The sequence below is a fragment of the Lissotriton helveticus genome, chromosome 4_1 (assembly GCF_964261635.1).
Source record: "Lissotriton helveticus chromosome 4_1, aLisHel1.1, whole genome shotgun sequence".
Classification (NCBI taxonomy): Eukaryota; Metazoa; Chordata; class Amphibia; order Caudata; family Salamandridae; genus Lissotriton; species Lissotriton helveticus.
Window position 1 is genome coordinate 1,489,769,060 of NC_136063.1, and position 23,144 is coordinate 1,489,792,203.

At 45.8% G+C, this 23,144-nt stretch overlaps 1 protein-coding gene across 2 annotated transcripts in view; it reads left to right on the top strand.

Moving 5' to 3' along the window:
* Window positions 1–23,144, top strand: part of SLC35B3 (solute carrier family 35 member B3) — a 271,605-nt gene that overhangs the window by 15,959 nt on the left and 232,502 nt on the right. For both annotated transcript variants that reach the window (XM_078688079.1, XM_078688080.1), the window contains exon 2: window positions 19,421–19,587. In XM_078688079.1, coding sequence (XP_078544205.1) covers window positions 19,520–19,587 — 68 coding nt within the window. In that variant the 5' untranslated portion in view covers window positions 19,421–19,519. The remainder of the gene's footprint in view (window positions 1–19,420; window positions 19,588–23,144) is intronic.

The following is a 23,144-nucleotide window of genomic DNA, read 5'->3' on the forward strand; positions in this document are numbered from 1 at the left end:
AACACAAACGTGTAAACATGGACCCCCACACAAACAGATATAAAAACCGGGCTGAGTTTTGCTGGCTACTTATCCTTTATTCTGGTGCTGCAAAAACCTCCCGTTTAAAAATGGTTAATTAAATACCATGCAGATTCTTCCTCAAGCCGACATGTTTATTGCTCTTATTTAAGCAATTTCATCAGGGCATATGAGGGTTTTCCTATTCTCAATCTTCACATATAAAATGTATAGTAGGACCTTATGGTGAACCAATCAATATGTACCGGTCACCAACTGTTGGACCCCGTGTCACTAGATCACGCGTCCGCCGATGGCTCCTCAATAATGGGAGCCACTACCGCCGAGTCCCTCCGTCACTTCCGACGATCCTCGATCAGTATAGACATATGTTTTCTCTGACTACAAAGTCAGACTACTTGGTGCACACATGAGGTGGACACAGGTGACAGTCTGCCTGTTAAAAATAAGATTTACAGGCAACCTGATCATGTCAGGGACTGTATCAGGACTGAAGTCCAGAAGATGTTGGATTTGGGTGTAATTGAGCCCTCTGATAGTCCTTGGGCTAGTCCAGTAGTCTTGGTACCAAAACCTCACACCCAAGGTGGTACGAGAGAGATGAGGTTCTGTGTTGACTAAAGGGGACTCAATGCAGTCACTAGGACCGATGCTCACCCTATTCCAAGGGCAGATGAGCTTATTGATACTTTGGCCTCAGCCAGGTTCTTAAGTACATTTGACCTGACAGCTGGTTACTGGCAAATCAGATTAGCTGAGGATGCAAAACCAAAAACAGCATTCTCATCCCCTAGTGGCCATTATCAATGTATTGTGATGCCTTTTGGCTTGAAGAATGCACCTGCCACATTTCAAAGGCTGGTGAATAAAGTTCTCACAGGTCTGGAAGCCTATAGTGCAGCTTATCTAGATGATATTGCTGTCTTTAGCTCCAGCTGGGAGGATCACGTGGTCCAACGGAGAAATGTTTTGTAGGCCCTGCAGAAGGCAGCCCTCACTATCAAGGCCACCAAGTGCTAGATAGAGCAGAGTAAGGGTGTGTACCTAGGCCACCTTGTAGGTGGAGGTCAGTTCCAACCATTGCAGAGCAAAATCCAAACCATCATAGATTAGGTTGCTCCAACCATCCAGACTCACGTCAGAGCTTTCTTGGGCCTGACTATAGGAGGATTGTCAAAGGTTATGGCTCCGCAGTGACCCCTTTGAAGGATCTAACTTCCAAAAGAATGCCTAAAAAAAGTTCAGTGGAGAGTTAGCTGTCAAAAGGCATTTGATGACCTAAAGCAGGCCATGTGCACTGCTTCCATTCTGCAAAGTCCTGACTATTCCAAACAATTCATTGTTCAAACTGATGCATCTGAGTGGTGGTAGGGGCTGTGTTATCACAACTGAATGAAGAGGGTCAGAATCAGCCAGTAGCTTTTATTAGCCAAAGGCTGACCCCCAGAGAGAATTGTTTGTCAGCTATTGAAAGGTAAGCCTTTGCTGTGGTTTGGGCTCTGAAGAAGTTGATGCCATATTTGTTTGGCACTTACTTCATTGTTCAGACAGATCATAAGCCCCTCTTACGGCTAAAACAGATGAAGGGTGATAACCCCAAACTTTTGAGGTGGTTCATTTCCCTACACGGGGTGGACTATACTGTGCAACATAGACCTGGGAGTAACCATGGCAATGCAGAAGGACTCTCCAGATATTTCCACTTAGAACATGAAGACTCAACTGGTCAAGGTTAGTTTAATATCCTTACGTTTGGGGGGGTGGAGTTGTGTAGGAAAGTAGTATCTGCTTCTTATGGTTCCCCCCACTTTTGCTTTTGTCACACTCTTTTTGGCTTAGTCTGACTGTGAACCTGCCCTCCAGGACCCCAGTCTATCTGCTTTTTCCCTTAAATTGCAACACATGCACTTTAGGTACACTCCAGATTGGATTCAATCAGTCTCTAGTATATGGTACACCATGTACCCAGGGCACAGGTACCCCAGAGGCCTCCCATGGGCTGCAGCATTTAATACGACACCCATGAGAGGCCATCCAAATTGACACAACAGGCCTGCTACTGCAGAATGTGTAAGATGGTGCTTTCTCCTCAAACTGAGATATAAGTTCACTATATCTCTCTAAATCACTACACTTAAATACCTATCAGTCACCCCTATGGCAGGCCTTAACAATCCTGAAGACAGGGTGCTGAGTTTTAAGTGAGAGGGTGCCCCTGCATGAGCAGAGCCCCTCTGCAGCCTTCGGAGAGCATGCTCCTGGGTTGTCTGTGATGCAGCCAGACATCTATGTTTAAGTGCATTATAACCTTGCGGTAAATGCTAACTTTAAAATGGCTGCTTAGAAACATGTTGTGTTTGGTTTCAAACACCTTGGAATCATACCTCCACACCAGTAACTGGTGTGGGAGGTATGATTCCACCCTTCTAGACAGATGTGGGCCACCGGTCTACCCGGTACCAGCTTTCTCGACCTGGGCAGAACAAAATGGATGCTGCCAGCCACAGACATGGGTCTGGCCTCCTGCTGCTGAGCCAAGCTTGCGCAGAGGAAGGCATGACAATAGGCATCCTGTCACAGGGAGGTGTAACCACCTCCATGACGGGATTTAGTGTATTGGGGCTGGGTGGGTGCACTCTCTGAGTGCCAGAAACTCTGCACTGGGGGCACATTTGGTGTCCCTGTGCATAGTCCATCTCAGGCCAGTTCTGGGAGCCATTGGCTTCCACTCTGGTGCAAAACTGGACAAAGGACATGGGTATAGCCATTCCTCTGTCCTGCCCCTCCCATAGGAGGGTCCACAGAATCTATCCAACCCCTTCCCATGAGTATAAAGTGGGTTACCTGGTCTCAGGACTTTAGATTTTACCTGGACAAGATTCTGCCAAAAAGAGACCAAGTACTTCGACTGCCTGCATAACGCTGCATGAGTGAAGAATCTCCCTTGGAGTAAAGGAGTTACTCCCCTGCAAAAGCAGGCACCTAAGCGCATCTACCCGGTTTGCTTCTCCTGAGCTCCTGAGGACTCCGAAGATTTCAGCAACACAGGAGGTGTGTTCCAGAATGTCCCCGAGGTTTATCTGCCCTCCCAGCTATTCTGAGACCAGCATCCCTCATGAGGACCGTGCCACCCGAACCCCTGTGCACCGTGTACTTTTGCATCTGCATATGCTTCGTGACGATTCCCAAGCCTGTGCTTTGGACTCTGTGTAGTCCTGACCCCGAGCAGTATTCGCACCAAAGATTTCCGGCCTCCACTCTCCTAGAGTCCTGTGGGCTGGTCCTTTGCATACTTGCTTGAGATCTCCTCGCGATCCCTGGTCCTTTGGCCTGTGGGTCCTGTCGAGGGTCACCTTGTGAATTCTTGGGCTTACCTGATTGCTCCAGATGTGCCCTGACTCCCTATTGCTTGGAGAGTCTCCTATACCTTGCTGATCCACACCGTAACCTGTTTCCTCTGACCTCGTGGGGTGCAGTTGCCAAGGCTTATTGGTGATCCAGCCGAACATCGACCCCTCCGCTCTCGACATCCTTTGTGGGACAGCCCACCTCCGGATTCTGGTTGTCCTAGACGTCTCCTGGTCCCCGTAGCTGTAGAGTTAAACAACCCTTCTGCTCACCTGAAGCTCCCAACATCGGTGGGCATTCGACTACTGAGCCCCTGGTCACCAGAAGTGACCCAGACTCTGTCCCCTCTGCTTTCGGGTTCCTCTCATCTTGAATTCAGGTCTGGACACTCTTCGCCTTCCTGGCAGCAGTACTTCTTTGCAGATCTCCATTGAAAACGAAAAAGGTTTCCAACACCACTTGACACCTATGCACTCGGCTCCTCTGGGATAGATAACACGGGTACTTTGTATGTTCCAAAGGAAAAGGAAATCCTTTTGCCGAACTTTTGGATCCTTTGGACGCTAGGACTCGCGCTACTCCTACCTTTGCTTGTAAAGCCGCGGTCCCCTTGACTGTCTTCCTCGGGCTTACCGGGGTGTCCGAGGTGCCTCCTCACATCCGCGGACCGCCCGCTGCCCCACTACAACATACATCGGGCAGCGCGGTCTCGCGAGAGGCACTCAGCTGTTGCCCCGCCCCCTGGGAGTTTAAAACTGACTGCGGGCACACATGCCGTGGAAAATCCTTTCGCCGAACTTTTGGATCCTTTGGACGCCAGGACTCACGCTACTCCTACCTTTGCCTGTAAAGCCGCGGGCCCCTTGACTGTCTTCCTCAGGCTTGCCGGGTTGTCCGAGGTGCCTCCTCACATCCGCGGACGGCGCGCTGCCCCACTACAACATCCATCGGGCAGCGCGGTCTCGTGAGAGGCACTCAGCTGTTGCCCCGCACCCTGGGAGTTTAAAACTGACTGCGGGCACACGCGCCGCGGGACGCGCGCGGGCGTGTCTGGGCGAAGCCAAGGCCAAGGGCGGGCCCATACTTGCCCGTCACTGACCGGCAGTGGCCAGGCCGGGCCCCCCCCCTGGTTCCAGCTGAGATCCTACTATTCCTGTTAACGTTTTAGATAACAAGGTTGACTCTACTAGTATAAATAGACTGTTTAAGGGAAGAGCCTATTTAACATTACCAATAGTACAGGAAAGTAACGCAAAATACTACGGGGAAACGAAAATTGGCCAGCCCTGCAGCCCTTTGGGTAAAAAATTGAGCACCAATACCCAGCAAACCTTATTAACCTACCTGACAGGAGCTGTTGGTGTCTTGGACAAACAGATACTGTCAGTTGAGGAATCTGTAGAGGGGACCTCGTCAAGACTAAGCCTAGACCAGGCATCTTTAAAAGAAAAGGATGTGCCAATCCTGGGGAACCAGTTGGAGGAACAACGCAATGGATGTATCCAACTGACTAATGATGAAATAGTTGTTAGTGATTCACCAACGCAACCACCCAAGAAGAGGATAAACAATCCCCCCCAATTTGATAGTGAAATATCCCCAGGGACAAAAGAGCCACCTAAAATTTTAATACACTCTCATACAAGGGGTAAAAACCATCTAGATGCAATATGCGTGGAAAAAACTTTTAGGACGCCCTAGGATCACTTCTACTAGGAAAACGACTCCAAATATTAGTCCAACTGCTCAAACTGATGTTAAAAACTTGATATCCCTAGTAGAACGGCTTGATCTTTATGTAAGGCTGAGATTGGATCAACTGACCCAGAGAATGGCGAACATCGAGGAACTTTTGGGCTCTAACCTTACTGGCGAAGCACCAAAACCATCATACGGCCTCCATATGCCCCAGGTATCAAAGGGCTATAGCAATCCTAATATCCAGTCCACTACATCTCAGGGCAATTCAAATCCTTTAAGTGTCGCTGTAGCTGAAACACGGGCTTTAGCACATGCCACTAATAAACAAGACGAAAACGGAACAGGAACACCCTCGAATAGAGATAAACCGGGGCCAACCTTGCATATACCCAATAAATATAGTCAGAATAAAAGGCCAACAACTACAACGATAACAACTATGAATAAAAATATTTCACAGGCACACCAATCAGTCACCCTTAGCATCCAACAAGCATCGAATTTAAAACCCCCACAGTCAAGAAATACACTCTTGAGTGATCTCCACCTAGATCTCCCACCGGAAGCAACACCATATGCAATTGTTTTAGCCAATGTAACAAAAAAACAGAACCAAATAGAAGAGTCATGGTTATCACTGAAAAATAAATCCCTACACTGGCTAGGCACAAGGGTGGGCTTGAACATAGATCTATTTCAGGAATTCAAGATGATCAGACGAGTTCAATGGGTGGGCTCTCGAGAAAAAACACTGACAGGGGATTGCGTTGTAATAACTTTTGCATCCCCATTACTTGTTAATGAAATACTGAGGAAAGGCGCAAGCCACTACATCGATCTAGTTGGGATCAGTATTGTACCGTTGGGCTATTTTTATCCCCCAAAGAACAATTATCCAAGACGAACTTTGTGGAATAACTCATCTCACCCATATAATTATGATAATCAATTCCAGCCTACTCCCATTCACAACAGGTTCAGTGCCCTCTCGGGCATGGACGATAACGAATGACTGGATGCAGTTCCCACACTTATAGACTGCACAGCCTTAGGTGCCCCCAATTTGCCCCGATGAATCTCGCAAATAATGAGTCGGAAAGTGCGACTGACCTATCGCGAATAGGCAATCTGATGGAGGAAAATGGTCATTCTCCTGCCATAGATTTACCCCATGCCAATCGAGAACATGACTGCGGCATATTAAAAGATACTAACTGTAAGGAGTCTCATACATCGAGCCCTAAATTAAGTCTAGAAAGCTCCACTTTTAATATTGTTTTTTGGAACGTGGCAGGACTACATTCCAAACTGACAATTGAATTGATTCTTGGCTGGAAATAATTAGGAAACACGAAATTGTATGCTTACAGGAGACATGGTCTCTGACGCCTATACATCAGGAGGGCTACAGGACCTATTTCTCAAAAGCCTTGCCATCAGCCTCAGGAAGACCAAAAGGGGGATTAACAATTTACTTATCAAATAATATTAAAATGGAAAATATACTTTCCCTGAGATTAGAACCAAACTATCAAATTCTCAGGATATCATTACAAAAGTCTTTGACTTACTTCCTGATAAATTTTTAGAATAATTTGAAACCAATAGATATAATTCCTATTTTAAACAGCATCTTAACTTACTTGCAAGAATTGCGGAATAATCACCCACATACAACTTTTAATCTGATATGGGGAGGAGATTTTAACTTTTCTCTTTGTAAGGATAATGTTACCAAAAAATGTGGAATTCATGATGAGGAAGGGAATAACATAACTCATTTTTTCCACTCCTCTGTGGGCAACTGTATGAACGAGATATTAATTGAAATGGAGTTGGGCTTCGCCAACGAACTATTAGCCACCCCAGTTATGTTTTCCCCCACATTTAACGGTAGGGGACTCATGAGCACAATTGATTTTATACTTGTTTCCCAGGCGTTGGGTTCTAATATTATGAATTTTGAGACAATGAATGACTCCGCTAGCGACCATCTTCCCAATAGTCTATCTCTTTCACTCTCGAAAACTCAGAAAAAACAAAATACACTAAGCCTATTGAAGCAGCAGACATTGACTTTAGACAAGATAAACGGTTATACGATCAAGTGGGCAAAAATCGACCCCGCTATACTAACAATGAATGTAGTTAAACGTGCACTTCCCTTAATTGAACTATGCCTAAATCTTGATTCCCCGTACACAGACATTTTGGAAAGTTATACAACAATAACAAAGATTATTAGGGAGGAATTATTCCATAAAATAAACGGTAAAAGCAATAAAAAGAAAGGGTGGTTTAATACAGAATGCACCAAAGCATCTTCTAAACTGAAATCTGCACTTCAGAAATCCCAACGTCAAAAAAAGGAAATTGTAAGGTTAAGAAAAGAGTATAATGGAGCGTTAAAACGGCGCAAGACCGAACTAAAAAATTAACTATGGGCCCAGTTACATGCAAGTTGCGCCATCAATGATAGTACTACTTTTTGGAGGGTGGTTAAAACCCCCTTCCTTACTAACATAAATGAAACCGCCCCAAAAATAGATGTAGCAATTGACGCAAAAATGTGGGTAACCCACTTTACAAAAATATTCGGGACCCCATTAAGCGCTGAGCGATTGGACAATAAGGGGGGAGACTCTCAATACTACAGATCAAATTTATCCCATCGATTTGACCTTTACCCACCGTGAGGTTATTAGTGCTCTAAAGGCCTCTAAGGGAGGGAAAGCCCCGGGCCCTGATGAGGTCCCGGTGGATCTTTTCAAGCACAAAATAGACCTATGGTCTCCTATCCTTACTAGAGTGCTCGAAGCCGCAAAATCCGTAGGCTTATTAGAGTCTTGGTCCACCTCAATTCTGATACCCATCTTTAAAAAGGGAGACCGCAACAGCTCAGCGTGTTATAGACCAATATCCCTCCTAGACTCCCTGGGAAAGATCGCAGGCTGCATCATCCTTGAACGCCTGCAGGGATAGGCGGCGGATAATAACATAATCTCCGATCTCCAATATGGTTTCAGAGAGGAATTAGGAACGGTGGACCAAGCGCTCAACCTTTCTCTATTGATGGGCAAATATGTCCAAGCGAAGGGTGGGTGCCTATATTTGACCTACGTCAATCTGACAGCGGCCTTCAACTGTGAACAAAAAATTGTGGCTGATCCTATCGAACATGGGCGTGGACCACCAGCTTTTGGCTTTTCTGAGAGAGCTCTGTTCAGCTGCCTCAGCAAAAGTAAGGTACGGAACCGCAGGGGAACTGACAGAGTCATTCAGAGTCACGAAGGGAGTTAGGCAAGGCTGCGTCTTGGCCCCCTTTTTATTTAATCTATATACAAATGGCCTGGAAGTAGCCTTGCTTGAAGGGAGCCAAGATCTGCCCCACATCGGTAGGCGACCTATACCGGCCTTATTATACACGGATGACGCGGTGATAATGGCAAGAACACCGGTCCAGCTTCAGCTGCTCTTAGAGAAATATCGGAGCTTTATGTTTAGCCTAGACCTACTGGTAAACATCAAAAAAACATTTGTGATGCACCTGGGTAAAAAACAGAAAAAAACAAAAACGACGTTTTTAGAAAATGCCAAGGTAGAATCTACAAATTCCTATCCCTACCTAGGCATTTTGTTTGACAATTCAACCTTATTTAACGTTTAACCTGAATATGCATGAGAAACTTATTTTGACCCGCTTCAGATTTAACATCTATCATCGCCTCCTTACCTTCCCAACTCAAAATGACTGGTCAAGAAACCTTTCCCTGGAGGAGGAGCCTAGCGCGCACCCAAGATGGTCGCGTGAGCTCAGAGCTCCCGGACCCTCGCCACCTCCACCGGCTATCCTGAACCTTATCCTGATTTGGACGACGGGCTTTTGTGGTCGTGACCCTGCTGATCATTTCCCCGTTCCGCATTTCGTCTTGGCTCCCGGGAGCCGAAGATATGGACTTTTGAACATTTTCGGCCTGCTCCATGGTACTGCCCAGGGCTTGATTTCCCTGCCAGCCGGGTGGTAATTGAATAACAACGGCACGTGCGACTCTCCCCTGTCCGGTTTCGATTCTTGTGCCTCCACCTCATGGACTCTGCCTTGGTGGCTTGCTCCTTTCACATTGTGCGCCATCGCTTGGCGATCCTGGTTTTCACTGCTTCTTGACTGGTGGCTGGCTTTAACTATTCTCCGAATTGCTGAGGGCGCTTCGAGTGTAGCCATTTTCACTAGGTCTCAGAATACCCTTCGGGGCGCACGACCTAAAATGGCCACCAAGCCCGAGGGAGAAAGACGTAAGACCAGACCGGCAGCTCGAGGAGGCTCTGTGCAGTCCAACGTCATGGATCGATACACCCTCACTAAGGGCTCTCCAGGCGGACCGACCAAACCCCCGGCCAACCTTGGGGATGATTCCCTGTTGGATGGAGATCTATCGTTGAAAGACATCATGGGCGCCATTACTGGGATGAAGGCCACGCTAGGACAGCAATACGAGGCCCTGACCCATAAATTGGACACAGTTGCCATAGATGTTACCCTAATCAGGGCGGACCTATGCGAAGACTAACGAGAAGGTCAAATCCCTCGATCTGAAGACATCTAGCCTTATTACCGACGTCTCCGAATTACAGACTGAGGTTGGTAACCTAAGGTCCGCCCGTGACTACCTCTCTCGACGCCTGGACGATTTTGAAGGCCGCGCTCGACGGAACAACATCTGACTGGTCGGGGTCCCGGAGACGACGGAATCGTCATCGGTGGACCTGCTGGTGGAGGACCTTGTCCTGAATCACTTAGCGCCCAAGGGCCTTAGCAAGTTCTTTGCAGTGGAACGGGCCCACCGTATCCCGGGTGGCCCGCCTAAGCTTGGAGCTTCTCCGCGCCCCATCATCGCACGGATCTTTAACTTTCGTGACAGAGACGTGATCCTACAGGCTTCCCGCACGTCAGGCCCTACGGCTTATGAGAATGCCGCGGTTCATTTCTACCCTGACTTCACCCAGCAGGTCCAGAAGCAGCGCCTTGGATTCCAGGGGGTGAAGAGGAGACTACGGGACAGAGAACTGAAATATGCCATGCTTTTTCCGGCTCGACTGCGTGTGGTCTACAATGATAGAACATTTTTCTTTGATCATCCTGGAGCAGCCAGCGACTGGCTGGACTCACTGCCCTCTCGAGAACAATTTGACCGTCCTGATCACTCCGGTGGTGCGGAGGGCGGCCCGGTGGAGCAGGAATGAGGAGCGAAATCGGCTCCCGGACCAACATGTTGACTTTCGGCAGTGGTTTGATGCTATGCTACTATTGTTTGCTACTGTGTTGTCTGAACGGGGTGTGGGTGGGGGTCGGGTGCATCTTCCTCCTCTGGGGTTCTTTTCGTAGATTAGTTGTATACTAGGGCGACAGGCACACTGCAAGTTGGGGTGGCTTTTGAGTCTTACGCAGGGGTGCGGGGTGGGGGGTATGATGATGTTTTGGGGGGTTGAGGGGTTTCGGTTTGTGTTTCATTGTTTTCTTCAAGGCATTGTACTGATGATCTTCTGTGTTTACGTGTCGCGTTTGGAGTGGGGGGGACCTTGGGGTGGTCTGTGGGATGGGGGATAGGGGACTACGTATACTGTGTTGGAACGTCAATGGGTTGGGTGATCGAATTAAGAGGGGGGTGGTTTTGCAGTTGCTGCGACGCCTATCTCCAGATGTGGTTTTGCTTCAGGAGACGCATCTGCTTGGCAACACGTGCCATGCAATGAATAGGCGTGGCTATCGTCTCATTGCACACTCAGGTTTCACTTCTGGCTCCAGGGGGGTGGGTATCATGGTTCGGACCTCCCTCCCTCTTGCCGTTGACGACATTATACTTGATGATAGAGGGCGATACGCCACCATTGTTGGGCGCTGGGAGGGCAGGGTGATCACTTTGTTTTCGGTCTATATACCGCCAGGCCTCCAAACTACGACCTATGCCGATCTGGGAAGAGTGGTTCTGGGAGTCCCCGAAGGTTTGCTTGTAGTAGGGGGAGATTTCAACTCGGTAGTGTCTGGGATGTTTGATCGTTACCCTCCCCGTGTTATCGCACAGTCTCAATCCTGGCTGGGGGACTTCCTGGAGGCGCTGGGGTTAGCCGATTGCTGGCGCTTGCATCATCCTGGGCAGCGGCAATATACCTTCCAGTCTGGGGCCCACGGCAGCCTTTCGAGACTTGATTATGTGCTGATGCCCTCCTCTCAGGCTTCCCTTATAGGGGAGGTAAAACATCTAGCCAGGGGTATCTCGGATCATTCCCCGTTGTGGTTGGTTGTGAACGCACACCTAGGTTCGGAGGGTCGTCTCGCCCCGATTAATCCATGGTACCTCCGCGATCCTAAGATCAGGAAGGAACTCCTTGCAGCGATCAATCACTACTTTGCTGAAAACGTAGGTTCAGTTACCTCTTCTGTTTCTCTATGGGAAGCGTACAAAACTGTCATTCGAGGCCAGGCCCTCTCATCGATTGGCAATGTTAAGAGATGTAGGCGGGAGGAGGTTGTCCGTCTTGAGACTGAAATTTCCGCTCTTGAGGGGGAGTTGGACACTGGGGTCTCCCCTGAGCGGCTGCACCTTCTGGACCTGAAACAGCTTGAATATAGAGCGCTGGTGACTGATGCAGCGAAAGAGATGGGTCGTGAACGGCAGGGGCGGCTGTATGATGTGGGAGATAAGGCTGGGAAATTGCTGGCTTGGTTGGATAGGAGAGAATGCGCGAGTCGAGTAGTTCCTGTTGTGGTTGATGTGAATGGTGTAGATGTCACTGACCCAGCTGGGATCGTTACGCGATTTGCTGACTATTTTCAGGTAGTGTACTCCCCTGTGTCTGACCGACCGGAGCAGGACTCCCACTTGCTTCTACGTCATATCTCGCTCCCGTGCCTGTCTGATCCAGAGAGGGATCTGTTGGAAGCTCCGCCCACAGCGGATGAAATTGCGACCGCTATCCGCTCGATTCGCTCGGGGAGGGCCTCAGGCCCTAATGGACTCCCCATTGAGCTTTATAAGCTCTGTCCGGATGTATTGGCGCCGTATCTCCGATCGATGTTCTTGGAATCACTGGAGGAGGGGTCTCTTCCTCCTGACCAGAGACTGGCCTCCATAGTAGTTATCCATAAGGAGGGTAAGCCACGTGACCGTTGTGAATCCTTCAGACCTATTTCCCTGATAAATGCTGAGCCTAAGATCCTGGCCAAAGTCCTCGCTAATCGTCTGGTATCTGTTATAGGCGATCTTGTTCACCCGGACCAGTCCGGATTTATACCACACCGAAACACGGCACTTAACCTTCGGCGACTGCATGGAGTCCTCGCGCGAGCAGGGACTCTGCGGGAGCCAGCCATCTTGGTGTCTTTAGACGCCACCATGGCGTTTGACACGATCGAGTGGCCTTATCTTTGGGCGGTCCTCAGTAAATTCGATTTTGGACCCGCCTTTATCCGCTGGGTGCAATTGCTCTACGCTGACCCTTTAGCCCGGGTGGTGGTGAATGGGCGTGCCTCGACCCCCTTTGCTCTTGGTAGGGGGACACGCCAGGGTTGTCCTCTATCCCCGCTCTTGTTTGCCCTTGCTCTGGAACCACTGGCGGCTTGGTTGAGATGGGAACCGTCCTTGAAGGGCATTAGATGGTCCCCGGAATTTGAAGACCGTATATCTCTGTATGCAGATGATATACTTTTGTACCTTACGTCACCTCGTAATTCGTTGATCGTCCTTTTTGACGTTTTGACTTCTTTTCATAAAAATTCCGGTCTAGTTATCAACTGGTCGAAATCCTGTATTTATGTTCTTTCCGGTGATGCTCCCCTTCTGCCACGTGGATGTCCCATCTCGGTGGCACTGGAGGGTTTTAGGTATTTGGGAATCTTTATTACCCTGGACCCTGTGCTTCGATATGAACGCAATCTGCTGCCCCCTCTCCAACGCCTCCGTGCAGATGTTGGAACGTGGAGTAGGCTTCCTCTCTCTCCTCTGGGACGAGCGGCGTTGTTTAAGATGATGTCGCTCCCCCGATTTCTCTATGCGCTTCAAAACACGCTTGATGTTGTACCGGCTGGCTATTTTCGGGAGATTGAAGGCCTCCAGCGGCAGTTGCTCTGGGGGGGCCGTTCTCGTATTGCCCTTTCGAAGCTCACGCTCTCGTGGTACGATGGCGGCATCGCTCTCCCTGACCTCTGTCGCTATTATTGGGCCTCTCAGCTGGGAGCCATCAACCATGGCACCTACACTCATTCGCCAAACCCGGCCTTTGCGATGGATAAATGGTTGCTGCCCGGTGGTGACTATAACAGGGCTCTATACGCGAAGTCGACCGTCGGGTCGCTTACGGGGCCCACTAAAACAGCCGTGCAGGTGTGGCATCGGGCCACAGCTGCTACAGGATGGGCTGACAAGCCGACTCGTGCCACGCCGCTTTATGCTTCAGATAAACTTGGCTCCCTCTGGCAGTCGAAGGGGTTCGATCGGTGGGACATGATTGGGATCAGCAGGGTTGATGATGTGTGGATCAAGGGTAGGGTCAAATCGTTTGAGGAAATGAAAGTTGAATATGGGCTGAATGATAAGGAATCCTTTAGATATGCGCAGGTCCGACACGCGGTCCTGTCTGTTTTTCCCCTGGGTTCGGATGTTCCGGAAGTGTCCCCGCTTGAAGATCGGATACTGGATGGGCATGTCCCTGATAGCACGATCTCGCTCATTTATAAAAAGTTCATCAATACCAGGATTGATCTATTGGATGGCCTTCGAGAGTTGTGGACTAGTGATGGTCTGGAGCTGGATGATGAGGACTGGCAGGCTGCGCTCTCTTCTCCTAAGGAGGTACCTATTCCGGCACGCCTTCGATTTGTCCAGCTCAAAATTCTTCATAGGGTGTATGTGACTGGTCCGCGTCTGGTGCGCATGGGATTCTCGGCGGATGGATTGTGCAGACGTGGTTGCGGTATGGTGGCCACGTTCCTACATATCATTTGGGAATGTCCCGCTGTACGGCGCTATTGGACTCGCGTGCATGATATTATGAGTGAGGTCACGGGTGTGCGGTTGATGCCTGAAGCGCGGAGATGCTTGTTGAATGTCTGGGAACCGAATGATTGTACCCAGGCGCAGCTTCGATGGGTGACATTGGGTAACATGATAGCCAAGCGTGACATTGCCCAGTTATGGGGCGCTCAGAGGCCCCCGACGATTCTGGCATGGCAACAGAACATGGACTGGTCCATGTTTCGAGAAAAGACTGTGTATGTCTCCCGAGGCAGGCCTAGCAAATGGGGGAAAATTTGGACTCAGTGGAACGCATACCGTGGAGATATATGTACCCCCCCCATTTCGGAATTTGATACCGACCTGTCTTCCTCCCAACCTGATGTTTCCTCCGCAGGAATATAGATGTATTGTTTGCTTCTGTTCTCCTTCTCTTCCCCCCCATCCCACAGTATTTTTCGAATGCAATGATGTCTGCTTTCCATTTGTACCCCCCCGCGAACCACGTGGTGACAAGTTTGTACAGTACTGCCTTGTTTTCTTTTGTTTCTCTGTTTTCATGTTCTTTAAATTCAATAAAAAGTTTTTTTTTAAAAAGAAACCTTTCCCTGTGCCCCTGCGACGACGTGTCTTCACAATCCCTCATTCATGTACTTTTATTTTGTAAATATTATGATTATCCTCGTAGGAGGTGGATCATACCTATTTTAAAAACAATGGGATTGCGTCGCTGTCGACCTGCATTCGTATCATTACAATTATTAGAAAATGAACAGTACGCAAATTATCCACATTTGTAAAGCGCGAACAATCACCCGTAAGGTTCTCTAGGCGCTGGGGGCCCTCAGGAAGATTAAGCAAGCTATTGCCCAGAGTCACATGGTGCTGGGCTAATCTGCCGCTGGGACCGGGTATCGAACCATGATCCCCAGATTCCGGAGTCAGTCGCCCTGGCCGTGGCGCCACACCTCTCCCTCCGAAAGTCCTTAGCTTGCTTTTTGAAGGCCTGTGTTAGGTATCGTGCTAACTTAGAATAATATATAATTCCACCTATCTGTATTAATCAGTTTTCACCTACTGTTCTAGAGAACATTTTATTGGATCTGTAATTTTAAACAATCGCATTTTATTTATTTATTTTATCCATGTAATTTATTCTGTTTTAATTTTAACCCTCCTGGTTTTTTCTTGTGGATGATCAATTTCTCTCCTTCTTGATAAATTGCACTGACAGATGTATGTATTGTTTAAACCGTTTTATGTACCTTTATGGTTTCCTAAATACTATGGAATCCGAATAAAGGAATTTGATGATGATGTTCCAAAGGATTTCCTCGAAGTCCTCTTAGAAGTGTCCTTAACTTATTTTTTCCAACCGCGACTTGCCCTTAGAGTTGTACGGAGCACACGTCCGTGTTTCCTCACTGCACGCATCCTCCGTTGGGCTCCCTGTGTCACGCCTCTGGGTGGTTCCTTGGGGTCCCCACGATTCTACGTGCTCTAGGCTCTGTGTCAAGTGAAGTCATTGTTTTTATACCATTTTTTTTAGTATATGGTTCGGTCTCCCGCTGGAGCCCGCTGTGTATTGTGTTATTTACGAATGTTCTATAGATTCAGTATTGTGTGCTTTGAGTCCAAGTCTCTCATAGAGATTAGTAGAGAGTGTTCTATTTATAAATACATATTTTTATCTAAACACTGTGTGATTCTCCTTTCATTAAGTCATTTAGGAGGTGATATTCTGGTAAAGGAAGCTGCTTTACATTCCTTTAAGAGTAAGCTTGAAGGCTGCTCTCCATAGCTATCACTAGGATAGCTTTCAATAAGGTTATCTTTGACCTCAGACATCATAAGGGTCATGTGGCCTGGTACAAGGTGCCCACTTTAACTAGTGGACAGTATATACCAATCCACCTTCTCACACACCTCACCAAAATCTTACTAGATTCTGATAAATGGACCCTCAGATTTTTCTATAAGACTCATAGTTACTTGCATTGATTTGCTGGTAGGTAACGCAGCGCTGACACAAACTTTCCGCTCCGGTTCTAAAGCTTGGGTTGAACCAGTATTTACTAAAGAACCTGCCGAAGTATCTTGACCAACATGTGTTGGACCATAAATGAACCTGGACTTTGGTGGCAACACTGAGTTGGGTAAAACATATTGCTTTTCGGCTGTTATCAAAGCTTCATTGTGATCTTTTATACAGCTTGCTTTTTCCCACCCTCATCTTTCATCTTCTGGTGCCTCATCCTGAGCTCACTCAATGTCTGAACTAGAGTTAACAGGAATCTCTTTACATTGTCTTTTACATTGTTAACATTTTTACATGATTCTTTGCTCCTGCTCTTTTGAATTGATTGTAACAGATTCAGGAAACAAGTGCAAAGCAATCTTGCTAGCGTACCTTTTGCCCAATTTAATCAGATTGTTTCCAGTTCTATGGGCATCTAGCCTTGGTTTGGTGTATAATCCGGTGACATCAATGCAATCATGATCACAATCCTCATCATCATCAACTTTGTTTGCAATTGGAAAAAGCATCAGATTCAAGGTATTGCATCTCCTGCCTGAAATGTCAGCCAATACAATTGTATGCTCATATTTAGTTAGAGGTTTGTCTGATGCGGAGTATGAGTCAGCAAAATCTCAACAGAATGAGGGACTAACACAAAAAATATATAACCCATCACAATCCCGTGTTCAATTGCTAGACTAACCTCTTTTACCTATTTCAAACAACCAGGATGCGCAGCCGCTACTGGATCCATTGTGGCAGAGAAGTAGTTGACCGTCCAATTCACTGGTTTTAGCGCTGGTGGTGCCCGGTGCTAGAATCTTTTTTGCCCCCCCACCTCCAAATGACCACCTTCTCCATGGACTCCCTCACTACCACCCACCTACAGTGCCCCTCTTTTATCCATTGCCGTTCTTTCACGTGCATTTAGTTTGTTTTATAGTGCTTCCAATACCAGTTTAGGGTGTCAGAACACTTTACAGCAAACAGATTACATTAAGACATAGAACCAGACATGTAAATCAGTGTATACGAAATGTTACATAAAACTATGAGGATTACAAGGTGTAGGAATCACATGCCATCCATACGAGTAGGTAGTATACTCTGAAAGTGTTTGGTCTGGAGAAGTACACACCCTGGATTTAAAACGTACATCAGTGGTTGGAGTTGGCTTTATATTTCTATCCCAACGGGCCTTTGGGGTCATGAAAGACTGAGGAAAACATAACATTCTAACCAATGCCATGTATTATGCTTGCAGCTCTTTGATGATAGTTCATTGGCCACTGTGCCATATTAGGACTGTAACTTGTGAAATGCAAGTAACCAGGATCTCTGTGACAAAAGCAGTAACCCACCGAGCTATCCCCATTAACTAAAGTTTTGTGATCTTCATAGTACATGTTATTTGCAGCAAGCAAATTAACCCTCTTCGCTACTTTATGAGGAGTCAAAACTGCCACTAGATAAAACTCAACTCCAGCAGGTACATTAATCACCAGAGTTTTCTTGACATTTTTATTGTTGCTTGAAAACTGCCGTACGCAGCAAGTGCTTTTAAACCCATGAGTTATTTTTCAACTTAGCACCCCCACCTAGTTCAGCACCAGGTCTGCTGTACCAGTCACACCACCCTAAAGCTGGCCTGGAGTCACTCCTCTATGTTTTTGAGTAAGTATTGACAATGAGCACCATTTTCTTTCATGGCAAAACATGTTAAAGTATTTCTCATAATTTGGCCTTTCTTGAGAGGTAGTTTATCGATGAGCTTTATCGATTGATTTATTTATTTGCAAAGTTTTATATAGCGCTGGCTATACCTGGAGGTATCACAGTGCTTTACATGAGCATCAGTGAGTTACAGGTTACATAATTACATAGACAGGTATAGACATAGGAGAAAAAAAACATGAGAATTACACAATAATGTCAGTTATTAGCGCGTAAACACGTCTTATAGGGAGTGAAAAGGAAGAGGGGGAATGGTAAACAGAGGTAAGGAATGCAGGTAGGAAACACAACTGGAAGGAGAGGAAAACAATGTCCGATGTCCGTCTGGAAATGTGCCGGCCGAGGGGTGAACCAGAGCCAAACCCCTCTACAGCTGCATAGGACAGCTCCACCGGGCATCAGCCAAGGTTGCTCGGGCACCGAGGTAAGTACAGACAGTTATGGTTTCCTCCCAGGCAGCATCGTCAAAGTTCCATCAAGAGCACCGGTCACGGTGTTGCTAGGAAACGCCATCCGCCTCATCCTCCAGTTCACCCCCAGGTCAAGAACGGTGAGAGGAGAGGTGGAAGGGACAGTTCCAAAGTCCGCAGACCTTCCCCATTCCCAGCAGCAGTGGTGAGTGTGGGGCATTTGAGCATGGTCCCAGTGGTAGGGGGACCCTGGGCACTTTGGAGTGCTCCTCCCCTACATACTCCGGAGCAGTCTCCCTGCATACTCCTGCAGACGTACATCTCTCGGAAGCTCTGCTGGGAGCGCTTACGAGCTTATTTTGTCATTTGTATCCTAGTCCCTGTAGATTTACTCCTACGTTTGGTCTAAATGTCCAGCTTTTTTGGAACGTCGAGAGCATTTCCATGAATCCTTCTGAGAAACTGCACCACTTGCGGTTTCCCAAATACATATAGTGCAGAGATTCCTCCTCCCCTACATGGGATTCCACAAATGTGTTAATCTTTTTTAATGAGACCGTCTACCAAAACCCTGATCAAACGTCCGCCTCAAATATACAGCTTCTACAAGAGCCATTTCAAAGTTAGACTAACATACCTCAGTTTATCCCACGGACCCACCCCCACACAAAAAAAACCCAACCACACAGAAAAATGAAGAAAATTAGGATGGCCCTCATAAGTTCACCATAAAATGGCAACATTGATGTAATCCTCAGTAAAGGCTTTCCAACCAGGGAAACATTTGGAATCCACTGTCTACAGTAGCTAAGTTCAAGAAATCATTCTCAAAAATTGCAGAAATGTATTCTTTAGACATTTTTTTGCCCCTTTTTAGGTCTTGCGCAGACAGCGCATGCACTGCCTTTTCGAGACATTTTGTTTACTGTTATTCGGGTTGGTATTGTTTGTAAAGTATATTAAGTAGACTTGTGGGCAGTTGTGGCAGGCCAATGAAAAAAATTACAAGGAATAATATTCAAGGTGCAAATGCCACAGTGCAATAAATAAGCAAGAAAAACTAACAATATTAATGTAAATATATTTAAAACTAATACTGAACTTTGAAAAAGAGCCCTATAAAACTCAAGCCAAGCTCTTGTTACTTAAAATGCCTCTTTTGGATTATTCTTTGACAGGCTTCAAAAGCAATGAGTCTCCCAGGCCACCCAATAACTCCTTAGAGGCTTCTTTCTCCGGGAGATAATGGTGGCTGAGAAGGACTGGCATCTCTGCTTATGAACTACCACGTCCGATGTGACTCGAAGCTGCCGTCCTACTCAAATCTGGCTCCCACTGATACGAGGTAAGCCCCTTCTTAACCTATTATTTTCCTAAATCACTATTATCTATGTATCTTTTCTTTTTTATAATGCACTGTCTATTTTTCAGTTTTCTTTATCACTGAACATTTCAGTTTTTGTTTTCAGAAAGAAAGTTTCTAACAAAATCATACTGTTTTACTACAAAGGATATGCTGATACGATAATAAAATGATATAAATGTTTCTCTTCAACCGAGATATAATGCTACAGATCCAACCCAAGTTTTGGCCACATGTCAAAACGTCCACCTCTACTGAGCTTGGAGAGTGTTAGTGAAACGCTACCCAATTGGAATTCTAAAAAGGGTTTATTAACAAAAGGAAAATATATATCTAGTTGAATCTCAGAAATTGGCGACAAGGGGATCCTATAAGCACCCCAAATGAGCATAAGGTGCACAAGCAGGGACAAGACACATATCCATAGGGTTTTGTATATAGGGCTCCAATGGAGGGCGTGTTATGCAGGTGAAACAAAGGAGTTACACAGAGGCAGGATTCTGAAGTGATGAGAAATTAAACAGACAACTATTCAACAAATACAGGAAAGTAAGCTCTTGTCATTGATCAAGCTAATCAGAAGTTTCTCACTTCAGAATCTAAGCATGGAAATGAGGCTCTACATGTCATAGACTGAAACAACTTGAAGGCCCGGTGAGCAAGAGCAGAAAGGAGGTTGCAGCAGTTACAGTTAGGCTAGGGCAACATTTTAAAACCTCTCAAGAGCACATTTTTGCCCCACGCTATTCAAAACATCAAATCAGGTGCCACATCTGGTTATTTGGGAATCCATTCACTTACAAGCTCTTGTCATCTTGCATTCTCCATCCCGAGAACTTTTTCTACATCACAACACTTTTTGAGTTCAAACAGCAACCAGCTAGCTGTAATTACATTTGAGTGGTAAGATGCCCTTCACATCATAGCAGCTTTATGCTTCGCTGTTAGCAAGCCCATAACTGAAGCTGACTTTTTTGTAGGAAGACAGGGCAAGTGTGGACGTGAAAATGACATGATGGTTGACTTCCATGAATCCGACAACTTACTATTTCACTTCTACCCAAAGAGAAATCTCATTTACATGTACCCATCCCTGCCACATGTAATTAATTCCACCTCCTAATAAAGTATGTTATTAGACTGTAGTGGGTGAGGGTATAGAAGTCTCTGCTAAAACAATCTAGCATTTAATATGAATATGTTACCGTGAGCTTACCATTGGTAGGTTGGTAAAGTCCGCAAGGCCTCCCCTAAACAAAAGTCCATGTGATACAAAGCTGAGGCACCAAAACCGCATTATTGTAAAGAAATAAACCCTAGTGCTCTGGCTAAGATACTAATATAACTTCCTGTAAGAGGCCAGCAGTGGTTGAATTTATTTCACTGAATCTAAGCATCCCCACAGGAATAGTTCTGAGAAAAATGCTTTCCTTCAAAAATAAAGCTATGGTCACAAATGGCCTGGTTTTAAAAGTTGCAGATAAATACATGTGCAGATTGCTAAGACTGTAGCTTCTTCACTGCTGCACCAAAGGTTTGCAAACATCCATTGTATGCAACTTGGACACTAAAGCACGGCATCAAGGTTGGGGAGCGGGGCGAGGGGGTGTTTTGCCATTTCTAACAAATCATTGGTCAAAAAAGGGCTTTTTTTCAGTTCAATCATCCAGACATAGTGTATCTTGTGATATGGCTTTTAAATCTATTTTGTAGGGTCTGCTCCAAATGTGAGCGGTAAAAGCCTTAATCACAGACAGACATTTGAAGTTTGACTTTTAGGCACCTTGCACTGTTTGAGCGCAGCTGACATAAACGTGTCAAACCAAAAGCCCTTTCTTTGTTTGAGGGCCTATTTAGTAGGCCAGACTCTGAAAAGATACAAAACGACAGCTTAACCTAGCCTAAAAAGAAAAATAGAAAAAAATTCAGTGAAATACGCCAGAACTTTTATTTTCTTACATGCCTCATTTCCCTTTTATGACAACTAAATTGAAACTAACACCTTGGCCCTTACCAGTCTAAACATTTGCTGGTACACAAACTAAATGCCATTCCATTCAAAGAAAGTAAAGTGATAGTGTTCTTTTTTTAAATTATTTATTCCCGAAGGGGGCATCACAATGAGGCTTTTGTTATTTGAGGCTACAGCAAGAAAAACTAGTCTAAGATTGGTCTGCCTACATTTTGTTATTTAGGGATGCCACTAAAATGTCGTTTCCTTTTCCTTTTGTGTCTTCCAGTTTTATGTGCTTGAATTAAAGGTGAAGGGCTTAGAATAATGTTTTATAATAGTCGAATCTAGTTGTTTTATATAGACTACAGAGAATGTGGGAGTATAAAAATCGTATTTGATATTTTGGCAGTATTTCATTTTGTCAATGATTGGTGAAATGGCTGACTTTTAGGAATCTTGGCCAATATTTATTATCATATTTTTCCATAGAAGCAGAATGGGGAACACCCTTTGATGCATCCGGCCCCTTTGCTCACAGGTTCGGATTGATAGCAGGTCAACTGCCAAACATCCAATGCAACCTTTGGTGTGATGTGGTGATGGGTACCTGTGAAAAGTGTGTTGTCACCTTGTACTCGGGACAGTGGTGAAAGCATGACACAAGACTTTCCATATACCAATGCAGCATAACAACAAAACATCATAGCTGCAAAGTGCCCCATTGTTATGTCTTACACATTAAGCTAATCTTGCCTTTTTAAATTTGTATTTTTTATAGCAAACTGCACTTTACCATTGGTGTTTTAGAGCCCATCATTGTTAATGCTAACAGCAAAGTCCCAGAATAGAATGTGATGTTGGAAAAAAAGTGAGGACTAGATTATAGTTTTACTCTTGGCGTTGGAATACCCCATAGCACCACTTTCATGTATTCAGGGAAAGAGTGCAGAGAAGCAGTAGCAAGCATGCAGAAATCTGTTTCGGAATGTCAGACTACAAATTAATCTGTTATTCACAATTGTAACTGTTCTATAAGTTACAATGCTTTTGGTGGGGTTGACCACACTTACAAGACTGTAAAAGGTAATAAGGAGTAGGCGAATGGCATCATCCCTCCATACCCCCAGCTGTGTCAAGAATTTTGTTTATTAAACAACATTTGAATTTAACACGTTCTTCCCTTCTTAATCCACTAATAGTCCCATAAACCAGACAGAGTCCCAGGGAAGTGATTGTGAGATGTAATGAGATATGAGTGAGGGCATATAAGAGAGTCTTTGAGTGAGAGTACAATACACAGACTGCTATGCTTAGCACAGTCTTCCATAAGTCTATTGGACATCCTGCCAGTGGGAAGGCATCACATCATCTGCAAAATGTCTCCTTTAAATTGAATGTATGCAAAATGGCAACATGTTTTATAAACATTGGTAAAACTTAGTTTTCATTCTTTCTTTTTTTGAGGTTACGCAGCTAAATAAACACCAATAAACTCTGATATCAAAATGTTTGAACAACACCACTGAAAACCACTCAAAATAGTGAAAACAGGAAACTTGATTATGTTAAATGTAGCGCATGGTTC